Source organism: Dipodomys spectabilis, unplaced genomic scaffold (assembly GCF_019054845.1).
Source record: "Dipodomys spectabilis isolate Male_0828 unplaced genomic scaffold, ASM1905484v1 ptg000783l, whole genome shotgun sequence".
NCBI lineage: Eukaryota > Metazoa > Chordata > Mammalia > Rodentia > Heteromyidae > Dipodomys > Dipodomys spectabilis.
Genome location: NW_024871460.1, coordinates 19,664,922 through 19,688,195, shown reverse-complemented (window position 1 = coordinate 19,688,195; position 23,274 = coordinate 19,664,922). Strand labels below are relative to the sequence as shown.

The following is a 23,274-nucleotide window of genomic DNA, read 5'->3' as shown; positions in this document are numbered from 1 at the left end:
GCCTCTAAAATAAACACAAGGGGAAATGGAGAAGTGACTGAAGCAAACTTCTCAGCTGATTTTTCACAGATACTAACAAAGCAGTTTGCAACAAGTCAAAATTACCCTAAAACTACAAAAAATAGCTTATTTTCAAAGGGTTTGTGCCTCAATTAGAAAATATTAGAACATTAAATGATTGCCGGGCACCAGTGGCTCGTGCTTGTAATTTTAGCTACTCAGAAGGTTGAGATTTGAGGATCTAAGTATGAAGTCAGCCCAGGCAGGAAAGTCTGTGAAACTCTTATCTCCAATTGAAAACCAGAAGTGGCATGGTAGCTCAAAATGGTAGAGCGCTAGACTAGAGCAAGAAAAAAGCTCAGGGATAGTGCCCAGGCTCTGAGTTCAAGCTCCACAACTGACAAAAAGAAATATTTAATTAAATTATTAATATTAGAACAAACCAAATAGTTTAATGATACTATTTGCTATATAGAAAGTAAATAAAGAGAAAAGAGGTTCTTGCAAAAATTGAACTAAAACCAAACCTGAATCATCCAAGAAACTCTTTTGTTTTTTGGGTATGTCAACTGGTCCTACATTAGGGTATGGTCACTACTCTTCAGCTACTAGTTACTATGATTACATCAAGCAATGCTACGGGGAACTTTCCTCCAGAGGTAACATGAGGATGCAGTATACTTGACTATAAACTTGACTCACACTTGAAGTTCAAATGAACAACTCTCTTTTACACAGGGTCATAGTAAATAAAAATGCAAAAACAAAAATGTACAGTCCTCACTGCCTTAAACTAAGAAAAATTCTGAGAAACAGAACTAATTTTGGGAGCCAGGAAACAGGTCTTTTCTTCATCTCCCATGACCTCCTTCAATGTACCAGTTCAGGCTGGTTTTCCACAAAGGGCAGCACCCCACTAACATAGTAAGCAATGCCCAGAGACAGCAAAGCAATGACAAAGATCAAAAGCAAGACCCTCCAGAAGCCCAGATCCTCTACAAACTCCTGCCATGTGGTTCGAAAGCTGGAAAGAACTCCTTCACCTTGTTGTAGGTTGGGATTGAGTAGAGAATGGCTTTCCATGGCACTGTAGGAGAGAGAGAAGAGAAGGACATGAAAGGGCATACTTTACCACTTCAAAACTATGAAACGAGAGCCGTTATATTACTTAGAAAAGGCGGATCTTACAATGCAACACTTACAAGAAGAAAACTAGCTTATAATGATGCTCTCACTCACCCAGGTGCCCATTTAGAGATCCACAGGTAATGGGACAATCTACCTTAAACAATAAACTGATAAAACCATAATAATGATGGACCTTCATTTAGTATCCAGCAGTCAAATTAGAATTAAAAATGGTACACAAGAAGCCCCACACAGAAGTTTTAAAATAGGTCAAATGAGCAGTTTCTGTCAATATACTAAGCCAAATATATTTTATTTTAAACTTAGGAGATTCAAAATAAAATTCAAGAATTCATATAAATGAAAACAGGTGTACATTTTAGAAATCATTAAAAAATGTAGAAGTAAAAGAGGAATTTTTATAAGTTTAATAATCTGAGGGATTCTTTAAGTATAGTGGAAGCTTATTCCTCATTCATTGTACACATGGACTGGTCTAGACGTTGAGAATTCTGAAGAGTTTTCTCCTACTGGCTTTATTTCTGTTATACAATAATTCAGAATGAGTTATTTCTTTTCTGCATAAAGACTGAATCTAGCTGAAAATATAGTAGTATAAACATTATAAGATGATGATTTTGGTTTTCCGAACATTATCAATAGAATTATAACCACCAGAAAGAGACAAATAAGATGTCTGACTTCGGTATTTGGAAGGACACATGGTCATACACTGGAAGCTTTAAGGGATTAGCACTCAGCTATGTCACAACAGGCAGGTCCAACAACAGGGTATCATTTAAATTAAAGCCACAAAGACCATAATCATATGTATCAACTATCCATTGGTTATACAAGCTCATTACCACCCTTCTGAAACCTCTTCATTTTCCTCCAACCTTCGGTGTGCACAATGAAATCAACATCCATGTTCTTTTCACACTAAAAAATGTCTATTCTCTGAGTAAGAGAATAATGTGGCAATATACAATATAGAAAAGTCCAGAATAAGACAGATGGTAAGTGAAACTGTAAATACGGGGGTGCAAGACAGGTTTCTTTTGAGCTGTATGAAATGTACTGAGTCTGCAATGCTGACATGCTCTCAGTACACTCAAATGATAGGTATAAAACAAGAATTCCGCAAGCATTCTCTAGGAGCTTTATGAGCTCTGCTAATCAAAATTCTGGACAGCAATTTCATCCAGTAAAACACTTCCTATTGTTCAGGGCACAGCTCACTCTGGTTTAGAGGTAGTGGTGGGGGTGCTTCTGGGTGTGTGTATTAAACCTGTATTATCCTCACTGTCTTTATCATCCCATGTCGACATAATTTTTTAAAAAAGCTAAATTAGACTTAAGATAACATGCAGGAATGGGGAAATATTTTTCACACAGAAATTATGCTACAACTTGGGGAATTCTAAGGAAAGCATTGTAGCTCACACATTGAAGACCTTGCCTTATCTTCTGCTCTATAAAAGCCCATCACACAGTTAAGCCATGCCATGTGCTAACCAAGCCCTTTATGGTTTTTGCTCTACTTGTTTTACGGATATGATCCATGTCATAAAACTGATCTTTCTATACTATGAAATGTAGTGGGTTTAGTGATCATAAAGTTGTAAGCCAGCTCCACTAATTCCAACACACTTTTATCATCTCTTATAAGAAAGTCTATACCATAAGGCACTCCTCTGCCCCATGCATCCCCCCCTCCCCCCCGCCCCCACCAGAAACCTTTATATCTACTTTGTCTCTCAATTTGCCTACTCTGGACCTTCAAAAGCACAGTTGTGTGGCATTTTGAGACTGGCTTCTCTCATGTGGCATGTTTTCAATATCCATCAGTATTTCAACCCTTTTAAGGTGGAATAATATTCCACTTGATGAACAGATGACATTGTCAATTCTTTCATTAGCTGATGGACATTTGGGCAGTTTCCACGTTTGGACTATATGAACAATGGTCCTGTGAACATCTGGGCAGAAGTCTTTGTGTGAACACAGTGTTTCAGTTTTGTTTGGTGTGTACCTAGAAATAAAATTGTGGGTCAGATGGTGGCTCCATGTGTAACCTTTGGAGGAAATGTCAGGCTGTTTTCCAAAATGGCTGCACTGCATTATATCCTCCAGCAATGGTTGAGGGTCTTGCTATCTGTCTTTTTTGTCATTGTTTTGTTGTTTTTTTCCACTTGCAATGCTAGGGATTAAATTCAGAGCCTCATGCATGTCGGGCAAAGGCTCCATGACCGAGCCACATTCTCATCCTATCTTTTGGATTACAGCTATCCTACCATCTGTGAAGTGATAATCCATTTGGTTTGGGTTTCTAAAGATGTCTTTAAATTTAATTTAAGCATCATCTACTATGCTGAACCATGACACTAACGGGTAACATCAAGATCAGAAAACCAGGAAATAGATGTATTAATAATCTATTTTATTTTTTGTCCAAGACCAGAACCAAACTCCATGTCTGATGCTTTCGTTCAGTGGCTAATTAACACCCTACCTCTACCACCTGAGCCAGATCTCCAACTCCAGTAATTGAATTTTTGAAGAAGTGGCTTCACACAAAGCTATAAGCAAAAAAAATTTCATGTTGAAGTGAAATGATAAGTATGTGGGGAAAAAGTAGGAATAATAAATACCTGATACTGGACTACTCAAACAAGGAGTCACTTTTTAGCTAATAAGTAAGCATGACTGAAACATAGCAAAAGTATATTTCTGATAAAAGAGGGATCAAGAAACTGGCTACTAACAAAGTAAGTCTCCAAACTACACTAAGAAAAAACACATTCTTGGACATTTTTCATAGTTCAAACAAAAAGGAGGCTTAGAGTAGCTGACTGTCATTGGCTCACACCTGTGATACTAGCTACTCAGGAGGTTGATATTTGAGGACTGAGGTGTGAAACCAGCCCAAGCTGACAAATCTGTAAGACTCTTATCCTCAATTACCTAAGAAAAAGCCAGAATTTGAGGGATAGTTCAAATGGCAAAGGGCCAATCATGAGTAAAAAGGCTGAGGTAAGGGCAGAAGTACCTGAGTACAAGTGTACACACACACACAAACACAAAACTTAAAGTAAGTTCACATAATTTGATAGAAAGATGAAAACAAGTTGTTTTGAAGGAGCATAGTCTTTACGAAGAAGAGTTAACTCCAAGATATTCAATTGCCTGTGGCTCTCTGACTGTTGGTCAGAAGCCTGATATACACAGGAGGGAAGAAAGGTTGGCGGATGAGTCTGACTTCTATTTACTTCATGTATTTGCCAGCTCCCAATCCTAAGTCCTAAGAAGAATGCACCATTTTAGAGTAAAACCCTTCCATCTGCTTAAGATAATATAAGTGCTTTAAAGTAGCTAAGCAAAATAAATCTAAGCTTGAAGGGGAGCCGGCTCAAGCCCTAAGCTTGGTGCTCAGGAATACACCAACCAGCACATGAAGAAGGAAGGCTCTCACCAGAACAAAGGAATCAGATGAAAGGTGAGCTATAAAAGCCATTCCATTTCAAACTCACAGAACTAATGATCCCAGTGGTCTACGTGATCCTAAATCTGAGTCCTGATCTCCCCGATGCTTGATTAACAGCTCATGTGGGTCCTTGTTTCTTTCATCTATATTCTACTATTCACGGTAAGTTCATCATGCTTCTCATCTCACTGCATAACTTGGAGGCTGAAAGTCCATGGCAGGCCACCAAATTCTATGCTATGACAAACTAGGTCAGCCCTACTGACTTTACCTGTTGAGCCAGAGAAGCCAGGAGAAAAGATAGCTGGCACCTTTCTGGAGCCCTCTGAAGTGTTTTCTCTGCTGCTTCCAGATGAAAGTGATAAAATATTTAGAGCCTAAATTTCACTAGTTCAACTTGATGTGAAAGTCATTTTCAATGAGTGATTTCACTCATATGGTACTCTTAGCTTCCCCTCTTGTGTTTATTTCCCAACACTATAGTTTTCTACCCTTGCAACCACCTTTTCCATCTTCCTAGTATTATCTGATTTCTCAGTCATTTCCCTCCTTTTCTGAAATTCCATTTTTTTCTGTGACCTGTACTTAAACTTCTCAAGCCCTGATCCTTCCCTCATATTCAGAGGGTAACTCCCTCTCCTGCTGTACAGCGGAAGACTAACAGTACTACGTGCCTGTGCCCACACAGTACTTCTGTCAATGGTTTCCCAACTGTAATCTGGAACCCTAGAGACCTTTAATGGAATTCAAAGACAGTATCAAAACCTTGCACTTAAGAACAAAGGAATAAAAAGTTTCCAAGGTAACCACAAAATATTCAAGTACTTAGTGGCCTGCCCCTTCAAAAATAGTATCTTGAACAAGACACTATGTTGAAAATGAACTTTACAATTTTGGGTGAGGGAGAGGAGTTGGAGAGGTGGGGAGGAAAGGCATGGTAGGGAAAAACAAAGGAGGGGGTAACAATGCTCCATAGGAAATGTACTCATTACCTTACTCATGTAACTAACCCCCTACACAGTCAGTATCTTTACAATAAAAAATGTATATTTAAAAAAGAATAAAGTGGTGTAAAGGGAAAAAACCCCAGAAGAATATATATGTCTCAACCATTTAGAATAATGTAGTAAGTAGTAAACAAGGGTATGTAGTTATCTCTTTGATATTTTTATTTCATTTTCTTGGGGTATATACCCAGATATGAGTTTGCTGTATCATATATCTAATTTCAGTTTTGAGTAAGTTCTCTATAATGGACTTAGTAATTCTCTATAATGGACTTAGTAATCTTTAATCCCACAATGTTTAAAAGATTTTTACTTCTATATTTTGCCAGCATTTGTTATTTTTGTCTATGTTCTAACAATTAGTCTACCATGAATAAGATGATATATCTCACTCTTAAGTGGGTTTACATTTTGAATATATTTAATCTAGAATATTCTGAAAATGAGTATTTTCATTTTAAAATAAAAATTCATGTATGTATACCCTTAAAAATAGTATCTTGAGTACCTTTCACTCTCAGCTGTTTGCATAGTCTCCAGTTTTGAGTGGGTTCCTCTGTTAAATCCTTTTACCTCCTGCTCTTCCAGGGATTCTAGCAATCGGATAACATCTTTATTCACGCCCCTGCGCTTCGCCAGAACTAAAGGGGTAGCGCCTTGATGATTGCTTAAAAACAAACACAAACATAAAGAGGTCATGATGGCAAGTGTACAGCATTACACTTGTTAGTGTAGATCTCAGCAAAGAGAAGATGGGACCAATAGCACAAAATGAGAAGTAGAAGCAGAGCCAAAAATCAAGCCAGAAGCTGACTTTTGAATTAATGTATTTCTTTTCTTTCCAGGGACAAGGAAAAAGAAAATAAAAGGTCAAAGAATGAATAAATAATAGCAAGCAAGGAAAATAAGACCATCATGGAGATTAATTAGAGAAATCTAGTTCTAGATTCCCTCTTTAATAAAGAAATCTAAGAATTTAAAAGAAAATTGCTTCGGTTTACCTAGCTACTTAGCATCCATAACAGGACAAAACCCCTCATATCAAGTCCTACAGTCAATTTCTGCCCCATTCTATCCTGTAATAGTCAAATCTTTTTCAGACTCAGGGGCATTAGAGACAATAAACCAGGCAATATATAACTGCTGTTTATAGGTTGAGCTCAATTTTAAAGGTAGCGTGACATTTTTCAAGAAATTGGATCTCACCAAATCAAACAAAAAACTCCATGACTTCCTCACACTGTTTAGTCAATAAAGGACTTTGGACCCCAGAGAAATTATGACATTGGCCTGTTATGTGGCAGAAGGCACACAAACTCTGGAGTCAGCGAAACCAGGTTCAAATTCTAGCTCTGTCCCTTATTAACTGTGTGACTTCTTTCTCAAAGATCTCATGCATAAAATAAAGACAACAACTATAGCAAAAGCTATTTACTGTGTGAATAAAATAAACTAACGTTAGTAAGCATGGTCTAGCTTGAAGTATATTTTCAACAATTGTTAGTTCTTTGCTTCTTTATTGTCTCACACTAAACTAGTTACTATTCTTATAGGAAAGAATTGCACTACCTCAGCATAGATCTGGAAGTCAGCCTCTAGCTTCTGCACTCACCTAACAAGATTTCACTGTCTTCCACACCTTTCTGAACTTGTCATTTCAATTGATCAATGAGGAAACAATGAGTAGTCTCTGAGATTAGATCACGGAATGAAAGACTAATGAGAAGAAAGACCTAGATTTCAAAATCGACAAAGAACTTACCAAATATCAATTTTCAGTCCATTGGAAACTAAAAACTGTATTGTATCCACATGGCCACAGAGGTGAAGAGCTGTGTTTCCCTGATAATCTGTGGCCAGCAGATCAGCACCAAATTTATGCAGCAGCTGGCAGATGTCTACATTCCCCCGGGCTGCGGCGAGGTGAAGGCCTGTCCTGCCCCTGCTATCACGAATATTTGGGTCAAAGCCACTTTCCAAAAGCCGCTTGGAGTAGTTAAAGTCACCATCAATACAGGCTTGTAGCAAGGGCACATTAGTCTGAGAAGAATCATTTACAAAAACGTAGGACATTGCTGTGACGCAGTGGGGGAAATAAACCTGTAATAAAAATATAAGGTAAGATCTGATTAAGCCAAAGGAAGCCAAGACAATGAAGTAAACAAGGAAAGTTCTATTTCTTATTCCTCTTGGCTACTCACCTACAATAAATTACCTTCCTAAACAGGAATAATAGTAAAGTTATCGATTACATTTTATTTTCCATTAAAATATTTTATTTTCTTCACATCTGTTGGGTCAAGATTAAAATGCTACAAAACTATTTTATTTCATCTTATGTAAAAAGATTGAGAGACTTAAGTTTATTACACTATTAGAAGACAGGAATATACAATCTTTAAACTTTAAAGAACTGTTTGTGGTGTGGGTTTGTGAGTGTGTGTGTGTGGGGGGGGGGGTGGGTGTGTGTAAATGCTACTGCTGGCAGACATTCAAATTTTAATACAAAGTAATTTTCTTTGATTTATTTGCTTCTTCTCATATTTGAGATATTCCATATGGCAACTGAAACTACCTGCACATATCACCTGCCTTATTTGACACTCAATAGGATTTTGTAAAAAGAAAAAAGTAAACTGAATTTTAAAAACGGGAAATATCATTAAATCAATGTCAATTCTTCTTTGTTATAGTATTAACCCTATTCTGTTATGTTCATCCCTATTATGCTTTTTGGCAGACTCCCCTGTCTGCAGACTGTGAGGGAGGGAGAGGTCTGCTTGGGAACAGGACAATGGTGTGCACTGTATACTCCACCTCTCCTGCTCATGTGTTCATCTTTATCCCTTTCGCTATACTTCTGGCCACTAGTGTGCCTCAGGACATTCTGTTTTACCAATGTGCAAACAAAAGCTCTCATATTCTTCCCCTCGGTTCATTTAAGAAAAAGGTAAAGTCTGTTACAGGAATTCTCACTAGGAAACGGAAGAGCAAACACAAAGGGACAGGGAGAGATTGATGCATTTATAGGCTGCCTCTCTGACTCTAAGGTTAAAAAAGCTTAGTTACAGGCAGGCAAGTCAGCTTACATTTTTAAGTGGTCTTCTTTCTGGAACATTAATGGAACTGGGTGTTGGACTAATACTCTTATGCCTAACTTCCATGGGATTCAAGAAAGCAGAACCATGGCTTCGGAGACTGCAATGCTCTGGGGTCCTTTCTCTTTTCAGTCTGATTTTACACCACAGTCTTAGGCCTCTAGCCCTGGACTGCCTCACACCAGAGCTCTCTCTGCTACTGTCATGGATTCTCAGGTTGGGGGAGGAGGGGTGTTGCATATTCTGAGGGCCTGTTCTGAGCCAGACATTGAATAGAGGCTTTTTATGAATCCTCTGAGAAAGGTAAAGTTTATTATTCTGAAATTTCAGTGAAGGTCACTGTAGGATTTTAAGCCAAGGACATGGATGATCCCATTAGTCAATTAGAAAGAGGTGAGGCAATATGGAGGGTTGGACAGGAGACGTCCAACAGCAGGTTGGTGGTACAGTCTACGCAAGAACAGATGAGAGGCTGATCTGGAACAGCGGCAGGTAGGGACGGCCTGTGAGGGACGCAGAGCACATTATGGCTCAGTGGAAGTGAAGGGTGAGCAGAAGCTGTTAAGGCCAATCCCATGTGAAGTAAATCATGCCCCTAATTACCAATTACAGAGGTCAAGGTAAAATAAAGTGTAGATTCTCAATTAAATAATGATTGCTTTGTAACAGGGTCTCCCTATGTAACATCAGCTGACCTCAAACTCATGATCCTCCTGCTGCAGCCTTCCAATTGCTAGATGACAGGCATGTACTCTCATACCTGGCTCTAGATTAAAAATAATAATAAATCTCTAATTATTCCCTGGTGCTGGTGGTTCACACCTATTATCCTATCTACTTGGGAGGGTAAAATTTTAAAGATTGCGTTTTGGAGCTATCTTGGGCTGAAAAGCCCATGAGATTCTTATCTCCAATTAACCAGCAGAAAACCAGATGGTTGTCAAGTGCTTATGGCTCACACCTGTCATCCTAGCTACTCAGGAGGCTGATATCTGAGGATCGCAGTTTGAAGTCAGCCTGGGCAAGAAGTCTGTGGGACTCTTATCGCCAATAAACTACTCAGAAAAGCTGGAAGTCGAGCTGTGGCTCAAGTGGTACAGCACTAACCTTGAACACAGAGGCTCAGGGACAGTACCTAGGCCCTCAGTTCAAGTCCCAAGACCAGGAAAAAAAAAAAGGAGCCAGGTGGCTCAAGTAGTAGAATGCCAGCTGTGAGCAAGCAAGAGCTCTCAGTACTGGAAGAAAAAAACAACAACACTCACCTAAATAAATCAGTTAAGAACTTTTCTTGAGGATAATCTCCTTATGTTCCACTATAGTATTCACTGGATTGCACCAAAAAAGGGACAACATTTAAAAAAATAAAATACCACATACCAAGTGATTTTGTAATTAGAATAGATTCTAGATTCCGTAAGAAGAGACATTAAAAAGCAGCCTTCTTGAAGTTTTTATTCAAGTGCTGTAAGAATGCTTGTGGTTGGCCGACTGGGATTTTGTAAATGTCAGCTCAGTATGACCACAAGCCTTTCTTGTCTGCTTACTGAGTGAGAGTATGTGTGGTAAATCTTGTCAGTTTCTCTGTCCTTGAGGAGCTGCCAACCTCACCCCACATTTAATGAGCACAGGGGCAGACGGAACTCCTCTCCATCAAAGCTGTAGGTCTCCCACACTGAGGAGTCCACAGTAGCAAATACTCACGTGGGCTGCAAGATTAGATCTTTGCACTTCAGTGGTCACTCAGCCAGCTAGTTCAATTCTTAACAAGGTGCAACAAAAATATCCAGTAATGTACCAGCAAGGATCTACAATTTAAAAAAATCAGTTACAACCAAGGTGTGGCGTAAAGAACGAGCTGTTCTGTTACACAGGGTAGGCCAGTGGGGCCTGGGCGCGGTCTCTAGACACCTAGGCCAAGGCAGCGACTTGTGATCGTGAAGAGAGCAGAAGGCTTGATATGAGCCACAAATGGCAAAGCAGGAGCAGCAGGAGGGAAGTAAAGAGCCAAATTATGTGCCACCAGTAAGGAACAAACAAGGCTCTGAAGATCATTTTCAGTCACTGTTTGGAATTCCCAATGCATAATTCTTCACAAGGTACATGGAGGCCAGCCGCCAAATTAGTCTACAAAAGCATTTTATTGTATTTATTTATTGAGCAGTGGTAGAGATCAAACCCAGGGCCTTCCACATGCTATTCAAGTGCTTTACTATGGAATCACACCCCCAGCCTCTCACAAAAGCATTTTTAGAAATACAATACTGGGAATTGGAGGCATGGCTCAAGTTGTAGAGAACTGGCCGTGTGTGAAAAAGCCAAGCAAGAGCACAAGGCCATGAGTTTAAGCTCCAGTGTTGGCAAATAATGGAAGGAGGGAGAGGGAGAGGGAGAGGGAAAGGGGAGGGAGATGGGGAGAGGGAGAGGGAGGAAGAAAGGAAAGACAAAGAAAAGGAAAGACAAAAATGAGGAGGGTTGGTGCCAAAATCAGCCATAACTTATATTAAAACAAAACAGGATTTGCTTAAATAAAAATGTTTCTAATCTGTCTGGAACACAAATACTTAAATCTCTCCCCTATCTTTTCAGTGTGGAAGAAAATCAGGCCCAATCTAGTTGTTTTCTCCACCTCGCCCGTGTCACTCCTACACAGCGTGTCTGTCACCCCGGACTCACGCATCTATGGGGCCCACATGGGTTGGCCCTTTATGCCCTGGAGACCACAAGAACACCCTGCACACCCACCCGACTCTTGTCTGGAGGCACTGTGCAAAGAGGTCACACCAGGAAGCATGAGTCACAACAAAGCAACACTAAGTCATTAAACAAACATTTACTGTGTGCCTGCCTCAAATGTGCCACGCTAAGGAGTAGGATATAAAGTACAAACTCTAAAATTCACGGTCAGGTTGAGATGCATGTTGACCTTTTACTGGTCATTCGTTGTCAGTTATCAAATACATTTAGTTTACACAGGGAAATGACTACTGGCACCTTATGAGGCACCCTAGGGAGCTTTGGGGCTACACTGGACCTGGGGGAGAGGATGGGGGGGTGGCTGAGATACTGGATGTTAAGGTCTATGCCCACAACTGAACCAGTGCCTAAGGCAAAGATGTGATGGCACATAAAACAACTCTCCTCAGCTGCCTCCTGGTTTCCTGGTTCTGTAACAGCAATCTAGACAAACTTGTCATCACGGATTCTCTAAATTCAATGTTCTTGGACAAATATTCTGAGTTTATCTAAAGCAGAGTCCTTGTCCACCTCTTACCCTGACCACCACAGCGAGTCTTCACAACTAGGGCAACATGAAATGGCCCCAATTTCAAGTTAAAAAGAGAGCGAAGGGGTTATGTGAAGGCCAACAGAATTCACATAATGAAATGTTCTCCTTTGTATTTGGACATAAGAGTACGGACACCATATAGTTACATCCCCATGTATTCCTAATAATGAAGTATTCCTAATGTTCTGCTTTCCACAAGAAAAACTATGCTTCTGCCCTTTTCTTTTGATATGCAGAGGCCTGGTCACAAAACACACTTGATCAAATTACAGAATTCTGTAATTCCTTCTTATTTAATATTATACAAATACATTAGACTAAATCAGAAACCAAGTCAAAAGAAATTTCCACAACCTCCATCAGATCTTGATCACTAAAAACCTAAACTTTCCCAAGTAATGAAGTAAATAAAACTCAGAATGTGTATTAACTATTGTTCAAGGGATAAAAAGAACTAGAGATTTTTAAGTAAACCTTTTATTTATTTAATATAATTTGTTATTAAGGTGTTGCACAGAGTGGGTTACCATTTAATAAGTCAAGTAATGAGTACATTTCATTTTTGGACAATGTCAGCCCTTCCTTTGCTTTCCAGTTTTGTCCTCTGTCTCTATCCACAAATTATACAGTTCATTTCCAAAGAGTATATACTGAATATCATGTGAACCTTTTATTTCTTTAGATCACTGTAGATTCACATGTAAGATAAAATATAGAAAGATCCTGAGGACTTTACTTAGTTTCCCCCAAATGGTCACATGTTGCAAATTTCTAGTACATCACAGTCAGGATCTTGACACCGACACAGCGAAGACACAGGACATTTCTGTCACAGCTGCTCTACTTGCCTCTTACCCTCTCCTAACCCCTGAAATCATTACTCTGTCTTCTATTTCTCTAGTTCTGGCACTTCAAGAATGATACATAAATAGAAAATATGGTACCCTACACAGAGCCTTTGCAAAGGATTGGCCTGTTCCATTCAGCACAACTCTTCAGAGATTTATCCAGGCTTTTAGATTAATTATTTGTTCCTTTCTATTTCTGGGTAGTAATCCATCACATGGGTGTTGGCTGTTTAACAGTTCACGTACTAGAGGACATCTGGCTGTCTCCAGTTCTTACATTTAAGCTTCTACAAACATTTGTGCACAGGTTTTTTTCCTTCCTCTTCTTCCCCTTTCTGAATATCCTAGCAGGTTCTCAGGTATTGGATGTAAGCAGATGCGGCCGATATGCTGTGTGGCCAGGAAACTGGCCTCCTGTTCCACAGGACTCCTGACAGGTCAACAGTTTCCTTTTGTCAACCATCTTGACACAGTGCATTCTTTAAAACTTCTTATAAAAGTTTTCTATAAAAGTTCCAAAATTTGAGTCTATAGTTCATCTCAAACTAAGCTCGATTTAACATCTTTAGTTACTTACTTTTTGGAATATTGAATTAGAGGGGCCTGTGAAGTCAATTTCTATCAATCATATGGCTAAGGTTCAAATTTCTAATCTTTTGAGTGAACTGTCCTAAATAAAGGCAAAATATACAAACTGTTATTTGGGGTTCTTAAAAAAGGAAAACAGCTGTCCTATTTTTGAAAGTACAAGAAAATTAAAAAAGGACTTGTGAATAACATCCTTTCAGGATGCCCCAGAATCACGATGAGCCTTGGAAGATTTTAAGTAGAATCTTCTAAACATTACTTCCAATGCTAAAAACAATGCAAGTTCAACAAGAGCAAATTTGAGATAAATCATGATTCACAACCCTGATACATTTTTACTCTATATCTCAATTTGTAGGGAGTTCATATTTTGTGCTCTTTCCAATATGATGAGTCTAATTTGGTTGTGCTCAAAATTCTTAATTTTGTGATTTCTTCAATTCAAGGCTACCAATTAATTAACAGTTTAAAACTTCTTTAACACAGTAAAGAAAGCTAATTTGAAATATGTGAATAACTGAGTGATTTTTTAAAAGCCCAGTTGATTATGTGTAAGTGCATGTGCCAATTAAACTAGGTTAATCAGATATTTCTTAGTAGATGTTCTTAAAGAACTAAGCTTAATGAAAAGAACAAATTCATGTTTATTTGTCTCCTGTTATGCACATAAATGCTACAATATGAGATGCATAATACTTGCATTTACTAAATTTACTGAATTCTTGCAATTCTTCATCCTCACTGAAACTAAACAACAAAAACAAAACAAAAACTATCTTAGACTAGATGAGTAAGAAAACTGAATTACTGTTTGTTTCTTAGGATTCTTTTATACACAATGAATTACTTTAGCAAAGCTTTCGTAAAAGGAAATTAGGGGAAATATTAATCTAGTGTTCACATTGCAACTTAACTCATTATAAGCATTTCGTTTAAAATGAACTTTTTAAACTTCAGAAAAACAATAAATTCTGGTGTGTCTCTTACTTTAGAGGAAACACATCCAGCACACACATGCAGAGGCGACTCTAATCATCTCATACAAGGCAAACTTTTGTGGGAAAACAATAAAATGTTTAGAAATGTCTTCTTACTTCACAGGAAGTGACTAAATTCCTGGACTTGTTATTTTCAAATATTTCTTACTTCTGGGATAACAAGAAAATCCTCATCTGTTTTCAAGGATGCCTGATATATATCTGGTAATATTTATATTACTGAGCTATTACTTGTTTGAATCATAGTCTACCTACAATTCAACTTTTAGGAAAAACATTTAATGCTGAGTGCCAATGGCTCATGCCTAAAATCCTAGCTATTCAGGAGACTGAAATCTGAAGATCAAGGTTCAAAGCCATTCCAGGAAGTGTGAGTGGGATCAGCCTTGAGCAAAAAAGCCAAGCAAGAAGACAAGGTCCTGAGTTCAAGCCCCAATACCAGCACAAAAGAAAAAAAAGATATTGGCCTAAAATAAATCAAAATTATTCATAAAAGCAATACTGGTTGCTTAGGATGTTTTATTTTTATTCTAATATTTTTTATTATCTTACAGAGTCTTTATACGTAATTTGGCCATATTTTAAATTCTTAGCAAAAAGCTTTCTCCCTAAGAAATTTCCAGTTTATAACCTGTAACCATATAATGAAAATATTACATGAACACTGCTGTGTCAGTCTTTTCAGTACACATAAGTGACAATGTTACCTGATTTTAAAACAAATAACACAACTATTTGTTTTCGCTACAACAACAATGTTCATATGGCACAATAGCACCACCATGTGGCCCTATTTCTTATAGTGCAACTTTAGCATCTGGTAAAGGCATACAGCAAGAGTGCCTCTGTAGTTTCTTTGCTTCATTTCAGTTCCTTAATATCATAATCCTATGACTATTTGGAATTCAAAGTTGAAATAAAGTTTAATTTCTCCTTTAAAAAATATTCATCAGGGCTGGGAAGGTGGCTCAGTGGTAGAGTGCTTGCCTTCATGCATGAGGCCCTGGGTTCGATTCCTCAGCACCACAGAAGCAAAAAGAAAAAAGCCAGAAGTGGCACTGTGGCTCAAGTGGTAGAGTGCTAGCCTTGAGCTGAAGAGCTGAGGGACAGTGCCCAGGCCCAGAGTTCAGGCCCGACGACTGGACACACAAAAAAAATGTTCAGCAGCCAGGTATAGCGGCTTACACTTGTAATCCCTGCTACTCAGGAAGTACAGTGGGAAGATTGTGTCTCCTGGCCAGCCTGAGCAGTATGGAAGACCCCATCTCAACCAATAAAAATCTGGGCACAGTGGCACATATCATCATCCTAGCTATATGGAAAACTTAAGGAAATATAAAGTCCTGGTCCAAGCAGTCCCAGAGCATAAATACAAGGCCCTATTTTGGGGGGAGGGTGGGGGGAGGAGGGTCTGGGGCTTGAACTCAGGCTTGGGCAGCACTGTCCCTGGGCTTCTTTTTGCTCAAGGCTAGCACTCTACCATTTAAGCCACGGCATTACTTCCAGCTTTCTCTGTTTATGTGGTACTGAGGAATCAAACCTAGAGCTTCATGCATGCTATATGCATGCTAGGCAAGCACTCTACCACTAAGCCACATTCCCAGCAACAGGAAGACCCTATTGAGACTAACTAAAAGCAAAAAGGTAGAGGAGTGGCTCAAGTAGGAGAGCCTGCCTTGCAAGGGCAAGACCTTGAATTCCAAACCCCAGAATAGCAAAGGGGAAAAAAAAATATGGAGTATTCGGTATTTCCTTTTTCCCCACTAGACAGGAAAAATGAGATAACTCTGAAGCAAGGGAATAAATGGCTTCATATCTAAGAGCCAAGGAGTATTTGATGCTTTAAGGGAACCTTTGGCTCTTTTCCTGCTTTGGGATCTGAGTAATCTATTTTGGTAAACTACTTGGGAGGAGCACCTTCTGACACCCAAGGACAGGGAGTATATGCTTAGAAATGGCTCTCGGTTGGAGGAAATGAACAGATTTTCCCCCTCTAGTTTCCTAGCCCAGCCTATAAGGATAAAAATAAGGGTTACAGGTAGAACTTGCATATTGGGAAGGGGAAAGCTAGAACTTTCCTCTTGCTGCCTCTCAGTGATGGGACGAGAGGGAAATGTCAATATTCTAAGGCAAAGCTGAACTAGCACAACTAATTGCTTCTTCAGTATAATGAGTTATGAATGAGGGCTGGCTCCTACACCCAGCCTCTCCTACTAAAATGGCAGATAGACAAGTCAGCTCCATTTATGTCTACATATTCGGAGTCTGGTGAATCTTTCAGAAATAGGAGCACAGGGTGACAAATCTGTCCACCTGCTATGGAACTGTCTTATTTTCTTTTTTGTTCCAGTAATAGAGCTTGAACTCAGTCAGGGCCTGGGCACTGTCCCTTAGCTCTATCACTCAATGCTGATGCCCAACCACAGCTCCACTTCTAGAATTGAGTTTCATGGACTTACTTGCCCTGTCTGATTTGAAACCAGATCCCTGATCTTAGCCTCCTAAGTAGCTAGGATGGCAATCATGAACCACTGGTACTAGCCCATGAAACTGTTTTTACAAACTGCTCAGAGATCTACCCAGCCATTGTGGGAACAGTGACTAAGGATCTTAAGCTCTAACAGCAACATGGCTCTTTCACTCTTGCTGTTCTGCAGAAAATGTCTTTCCAGCAAACAGTTGTTTGGGTTTGTTCTGAACACTAGCAATAAAAAACTGCTTGCTTAGTTCAAGCCCCACGACCAACAAAAAAAAAAAAGAAAAAGAAAAAACTGCTTGCTAGTTTTGATTCACCTAATTTTTCCCTCTAATTCTTATTCTCAATCTCAAAACTAGTTAATATTTTGCCATTTGCTTTATGACAAACACTAAGGCACTGAAAATAATGTGGTAAAATGTCTATTTTTTTAGAAGTTCTATATAACCTGAAGTGCATAGTGAATTATAAAATGACAGATAGGAAAGCAAAGACAAACCTAGGTTCAATGGATGTATTTGCAGTTACCATGTTGGTGCCAGAAACACACTCTAGTTACACAGGAGGCTAAGATCTGAGGATTGCTGTTCAAAGCCAGCCTGGGATACTCTTTTTTTTTTTTTCTTCAGTTGTGGGGCTTGAACTCTGGGCCTAGGCACTGTCCCTCAGCTCGTCAGCTCAAGGCTAGTGCTCTATAACTTTGAGCCACAGTGCCACTTCTGGTTTTCTGGTGGTTAATTGGAAATAAGAGTCTCATGGACTTTCCTGCCGGGACTGGCTTTGGACTGGGACTGGCTTTGGACCGTGATCCTCAGATCTCAGCCTCCTGAGTAGTTAGGATTGCAAGCGTAGGCCACCAGAGCCCAGCTGTGATACTCTTATTTCCAATTAATCACCGAAAGAGCCAGAAGTGGTGCTGTGGCTCAAATGGTAGAGTGCTAGTCATGAGCACAAGGAGTTCAGGGACAACACCCAAGCCCAGAGTTCAAGCCCTAGGACCAGAATTAATTAATTAATTAACCACTGTATTTTAGTATGTCTCCTACTGCTAATTCAAGTAGATCTAAAATATCATCATCCAATATGATATCCTTCTATACCAATTATTTTCTGTCTTGTCAGAACCAAATTTTGGTTTTTAATTATACTTTAGTGGACATTTCTGTGAACAGCAACTATATCCTTCTCATAACTCAGGCAGTAGTCACATTTTACTCTTTTTTTTTTTTTTTTTTTTTGCTATCTTGGTTTGAACTCAGGACTTTGTGATTACTGGGCTTGCTTGTTTGGCCATTTTTCTACAACATGAGCCATGCCATCAGCCTGGCTTTCTGCTAGTTACTTCAGATATGAGGTCTCAGAGACTTTTCTGCCTGGGCTGGCTTCAAATTGTGAGCCTACATGAATCTCAGCCTCCCAAGTAGCCAAGATTACAGACATGAGCTACCAGTACCTTCACACTTCATTCTTTCGTTCTTTCTTACATTCCATATTTAATTCATCAGTGAATTTGTTAGCTATACCTAGAATATTACAGTAATCCTGGTTTTACTACACTAGTCCCCAGTCACCCATGGTCAATACTGGTCAAAATATTAAATGGAAAGTTCTAGAAAGTTTTAGAATGTGTGCCAGTCTGAACAGGGTGATGTAATCTCAAGCTATCTAGCTCTGTTCTAACTTAGACGTGAATCACCGCTTTGTCCTGTGTATCCTCTCTGCTACTAGCCTTTTAGGCAGTTAGTAGCGTTCTTGGTTGTCAGATCAAGTGACCAAGTGTGGCAGGGCCAGCACTGTGGTGTTTATGTTCAGGTCTTTACCTCATCGTGTAGGCTGTGAAGTAGCTGCTTCCACTGCAAGAAGGGTAAGTACAGTAGAAGATATATTAAGAGAGATGATAGTCACATAACATGTACTATTATAAAGAACAGTTCTTATTGTTGCTATTCATCTCTGGGCCTAATTTGTAAAGTAAGTTTTGTCATAGGTCTGTGTATATAAGGAAAAGCATAGTGTACTATACACAGGTTATGTACTATTAAAGGGTTCAGGCATGCACTGGGGGTCTTGTGAGGGAGTGATGATGGTACCTCCATTACTAGCACCTGTCTGAGCCACCATCATCACACTTGATTATGGCACCAACCTCCTAACTGGTCTCTCTGCTTTCATCTTTGCTCTTCCAGTCAATTCTGAACACTGCAGTCACGTGATCCTTCAAAAACATGAAGTCAGATCTCTTTGTTTCTCCGCTCAAATCCCCTAATGACCTCTGTCCTCATTTGGAGTAAAACTCAACAGCTTTACTAGGGCCCTGAGGTGTCTAACCTCATTCCCTCTCTCTGCTCGGACCCAACAAGACTGGTAGTTTCTGGGCTTCAGCCCTATTCTTGATGTCTGCATGGCTGTCCCACACTCTGCCAGTTTCACTTACATGTTCTGCTCCTTCCCTCATTTCCTGGCCCCCTCACTGCTTTGTTTTTATTTCTCAGTAATCATTACCACCTAGCTGGCTATATTTTAACTGTAACATTTTATTTTGTTTATGGTGCCCATGTTTTCCCATGGAATGTTAGCTCTAAAAGACAAGGACTTTGTTTTGGTCACTCGTATATCCTCAATGCTTAGAACAGCACCTGAGCATAAAAGACAATCTGTGCATTTACATACTTGCTGAATGAATACTGTAGGTAAACTTTTGTGGGTTTTGTCAGTGTTGAAGATTAAACTCTGGTTTTTTGCTTGCAAGGCAGGCACTCTATCATTAGAGCCACACCCTTAGCCTTTTTGCACTGGTTTTTTGTTTTTTTGTTTGTTTGGTTGGTTGGTTTTTTTTGTCAGTCATGAGGCCTGAACTCTGGGCCTGGGCCCTGTCCCTGAGCTCTTCAGCTCAAGACTAGCACTCTACCACTTGAGCCACAGCGGCACTTCTGGCTTTTTCTGCTTATGTGGTGCTGAAGAATCGAACCCAAGGTCTCATGCATGCAAGGCAAGCACTCTACCACTGAGCCACCTTCCCAGCCTGCACTGGTTATTTTTGGACTAGGGTACTGCTGTACCAGGTTGCAACTGACCCATTTGCACTGCCTCATGTCACGGGAGATAACAGGCATGTGCCACAGTATTCAGCCATTGTTTAAAATAGAGTCTCTCAAACTGTTATGCACAGGTTGCAGCTTCCAATCTCTGCCTCCCAGAAAGCCAGGGTTACAGGCTTGAGCCACCATACTCTGATGAATATATAATCCCTCTCTCTTGTCTTTTCTTGGTTTTTTGGTACTCACCCTTGGCTTTTTTGCTCATGGCTGGTGCCCTACCACTTGAGCCATACTCTTCTTTCAGCTGTTTGCTTGAGCTACCATGCTCTATTGAATATGTAAATTCATTGTTCTTTGCTTTTTTGGCACATTCTTGACTTTTTTTGCCTATGGCTGATGCTCTACCACTTGAGTCACACTCTACTTTCAGCTTTTTGCTGGTTATTTGAAGAGTCTCCAAAGACTCTTCAAAGAGTCTTCAAAGAGATTGTCTGCCTGACCTGGCTCTTCAGATCTTAGCCTCTTGAGTAGCTACAGTTACAGGGATGAGCCACCAGAGCCTAGTTGAATAGGCAAACCCTTAAATCCAAAAAAGGCTAGGAGACTTGGAACCATATTATATCCAACCTCTTTCCACAATGGTAAATAACAATTTCCATTCTAATAGTGTCAGAAACTGTGAAAATCTCTTATCTTTCATAGTAAAGTAACTCAATTTGTGCTAAATAACATGCCCTGCATCTACCTCATCATCACTGCACGATGACTTTCCTACCTCCTGTAAACATTAACTTACAGTCTTGGAAAATCTTGGATACCTTTTGGCACTGTTACCATAATATTGAAAAGGCAAAGCAAACTCACTAAAATGGGTCCAGAAACACATAAAACCAATGAAATGTGTTAACCAAACAGAGCCATTTATTTCAAATCATAATGTACTCAATGTAGTATCTCCCACATGCTTAATTTTATTATCACTATAATCCTTAATGAGCAAACATTTTTCTCACTAAACTCCTTTTAAACTAAAAAGTAGCTTGGAACAGGGCTTTCACATATTGCCACGAACACTAACTCTGAGAGAAATTAGTGGACTACAAACCAAAATGAAACAAAAATCTTACTGAGGCTAACATCCCACTATCCTTTGCCAAACTGACCTTGGCCAAGGGAGACTCTTTGTGCCTAAGTTTCCTTATATGTAAATTGAGCTGGTACTTATCAAGGTTGTGCCAAGAGTCAACTACAGTTGCAAGCATTTTAAATCAGTTGGCAAATATCTGATAGGAAATACACACTGCAGACAGTTGACCCTGTCATAAATATCCTCACCACACCACAGTACAGCTCTTTAAGAAGCTCCTGGACACCCATGTTCTGAAGAGATGGGTTACTACTCGATTTTTACCTCCTGATGATCTGCAGTCAACTCTCTACGCCGTGCAGCCAGACGGTTCTACAGAAAAACTAAGGACCTTTTTCTTGAGCTCCTCGCTGGGAAACGTGGGGAGAACGCGGCTGGCTTCTTCCCCGCACTGCAGGTTAAAACCAAAAGGCCTAGGTGGTGGCCGGGCGCCAGGGCCTCACGCCTGTAATCCTAGCGACTCAGGAGGCTGAGATTTGTGGATCGAAGCCAGTCCGGGCAGGTACGTCCAAGAGACTCCTCTCCAATTAACCAGCAAAAAAAAAAAAAAGGGGGGGGGGGAGGATGGAGCTGTGGCCCAGCCTGGAGCGGAAACGGCTCGGGGACAGCACGGAGGCCCAGCACCCCCCAAGGAAGGCCTCGTGGAAGGGACGCCCCCCAGCGCCACGGGCCACGTCGGCCTCACAGGTGGGCTCCTGACCCGCAGGTTCTGCCCAGCTGACGGCGCGAACGCGTCCGCGCGCCCCGTCCTCCCCGGGAGGGGTCGAGCTGGGGTCGCGCGGGGCTTCCCACCGGCGCCTCCCCGCGGACAGCGTCGCTCCGTTCTGAAGAGGCCCGGCCTCCTGGCCTCCCTCCCGGGCCCGGAGCCCCCGCCCCCGCCGCCAGGACGCCCTCGGGCCCGCGCCGGCCGGCCGGCCGGCCTGCCCAGGTGCCGGCGCCGGCGTCGCATCCTCGCCCTCGGCCTCAGCCCCAGGCCGGGCTCCGCAGGCCGTCACAGCCCTCAGGGCACGTGCGAGGCGTCAGCGGCTCCCGCCCAGGTGCTGCCCTCCGCCCCGGCCCAAGTACCTGCGACCCAAGCGGCGGCGGCGGCGGCGGCTCCTCAGCGACCGCTGGGGGGGGAGGACCACTGAGGCAGGCGGGACCTCCGCCGGGCCAGAGCGGCCGAGCCCCGCGGAGTCCGAGCGCCCCCTGCAGATGGGAGGCCCGCTCCGCGGCTTGGCCTGCTCTGAATTCACCCAACTGCAGACCACCCAGACAGACAGGGTTTATCTGATCTGCAACCCCCACCCCCCCACACTCACACACACTCCGAGGATTTTACACTTCCACCTCTCTCTAAATATCCGGCCCATCTCTTCCGCTAAGTGGAAGCTTCAAAGGACAAGGACCGTTTTATTAGATGCTATTAAGCATCAATTAATAGCTGCAGGTGTTCCTGGAATCCAAACCCACATTCGCAAAAGCAAGATTGGCTGACTGCTTTGAAATATGACCCTAGGTTTTTTCTTTTCTTTAAAAAAGTTCACAGCTGGCTTTGTGAGATTCCCAGGCTTACTAACTATCTGTCTGTCTGTGTCAGTCTCTGTATCTCTCACACACAGAGCCACAATTAAACATGGAGTCAGAAGTCCATTTACTAAATTATTTCTTTCATGCAAAATGTTTTATTTATCTAGTAGGGTCCTAGAGCCAACAGGACTCCGCCTCACCACCATAGCATTGGACCCATTTCTCCCTGAGTTTTAGCACCATTCACCCAACCAAGTCACTCTCCAGGATGCCTGGAGCCCACCCTTTCAGGGCCCATCTACCGTCACTAGCTTGCACTAGCTTGCTCTTGACGATGTCCTGTAGGTGTTTAGGATGATGGTCAAGCTTGAGGAAATCTCTTCCATATTTTTTGTTGTTTTGTTTTTCTCTTTGTTATTATAAAGGTGATATATAGGGACGTTACAGTTGCATTAGGCAGGATGTCACCTCTTCCCTTGCTCCTTCCCAGTTTTTCCCTCTGTAATACCCCGGTTTCCCTACAAGACACCCCAACACTCCATCAAATAGGCTAGGAGCCTTTATTGTCACACAGTGGCTTCTGCATCTAGCTTGTAGAGCTTAAGAATGCAGCCCCCAATATGCACATCTGCTGGGTACTTAAGGACACAAGCCACACGTAGGT

At 41.0% G+C, this 23,274-nt stretch overlaps 1 protein-coding gene across 3 annotated transcripts; it reads right to left on the bottom strand.

Annotated features, from left to right (window-relative positions):
• Window positions 1-346: 346 nt before the first annotated feature.
• Ankrd46 (ankyrin repeat domain 46) lies at window positions 347-22,208 on the bottom strand. 3 transcript variants are annotated; one of them, XM_042673076.1, is made up of 5 exons: window positions 22,167-22,208; window positions 10,422-10,525; window positions 7,385-7,722; window positions 6,131-6,289; window positions 347-1,087 (listed from the first exon to the last, which is right to left on the bottom strand). In XM_042673076.1, exons 3-5 carry the CDS (start codon window positions 7,693-7,695, stop codon window positions 871-873), a joined length of 687 nt encoding a protein of 228 aa, XP_042529010.1. In that variant the 5' UTR covers window positions 7,696-7,722; window positions 10,422-10,525; window positions 22,167-22,208; the 3' UTR covers window positions 347-870. The 3 variants fall into 3 exon arrangements, with proteins under 3 accessions (XP_042529010.1, XP_042529009.1, XP_042529011.1); XM_042673075.1 differs by lacking the exon at window positions 22,167-22,208 and adding an exon at window positions 21,366-21,578; XM_042673077.1 differs by lacking the exon at window positions 10,422-10,525 and having other exon boundaries at window positions 22,167-22,200.
• Window positions 22,209-23,274: the final 1,066 nt, after the last annotated feature.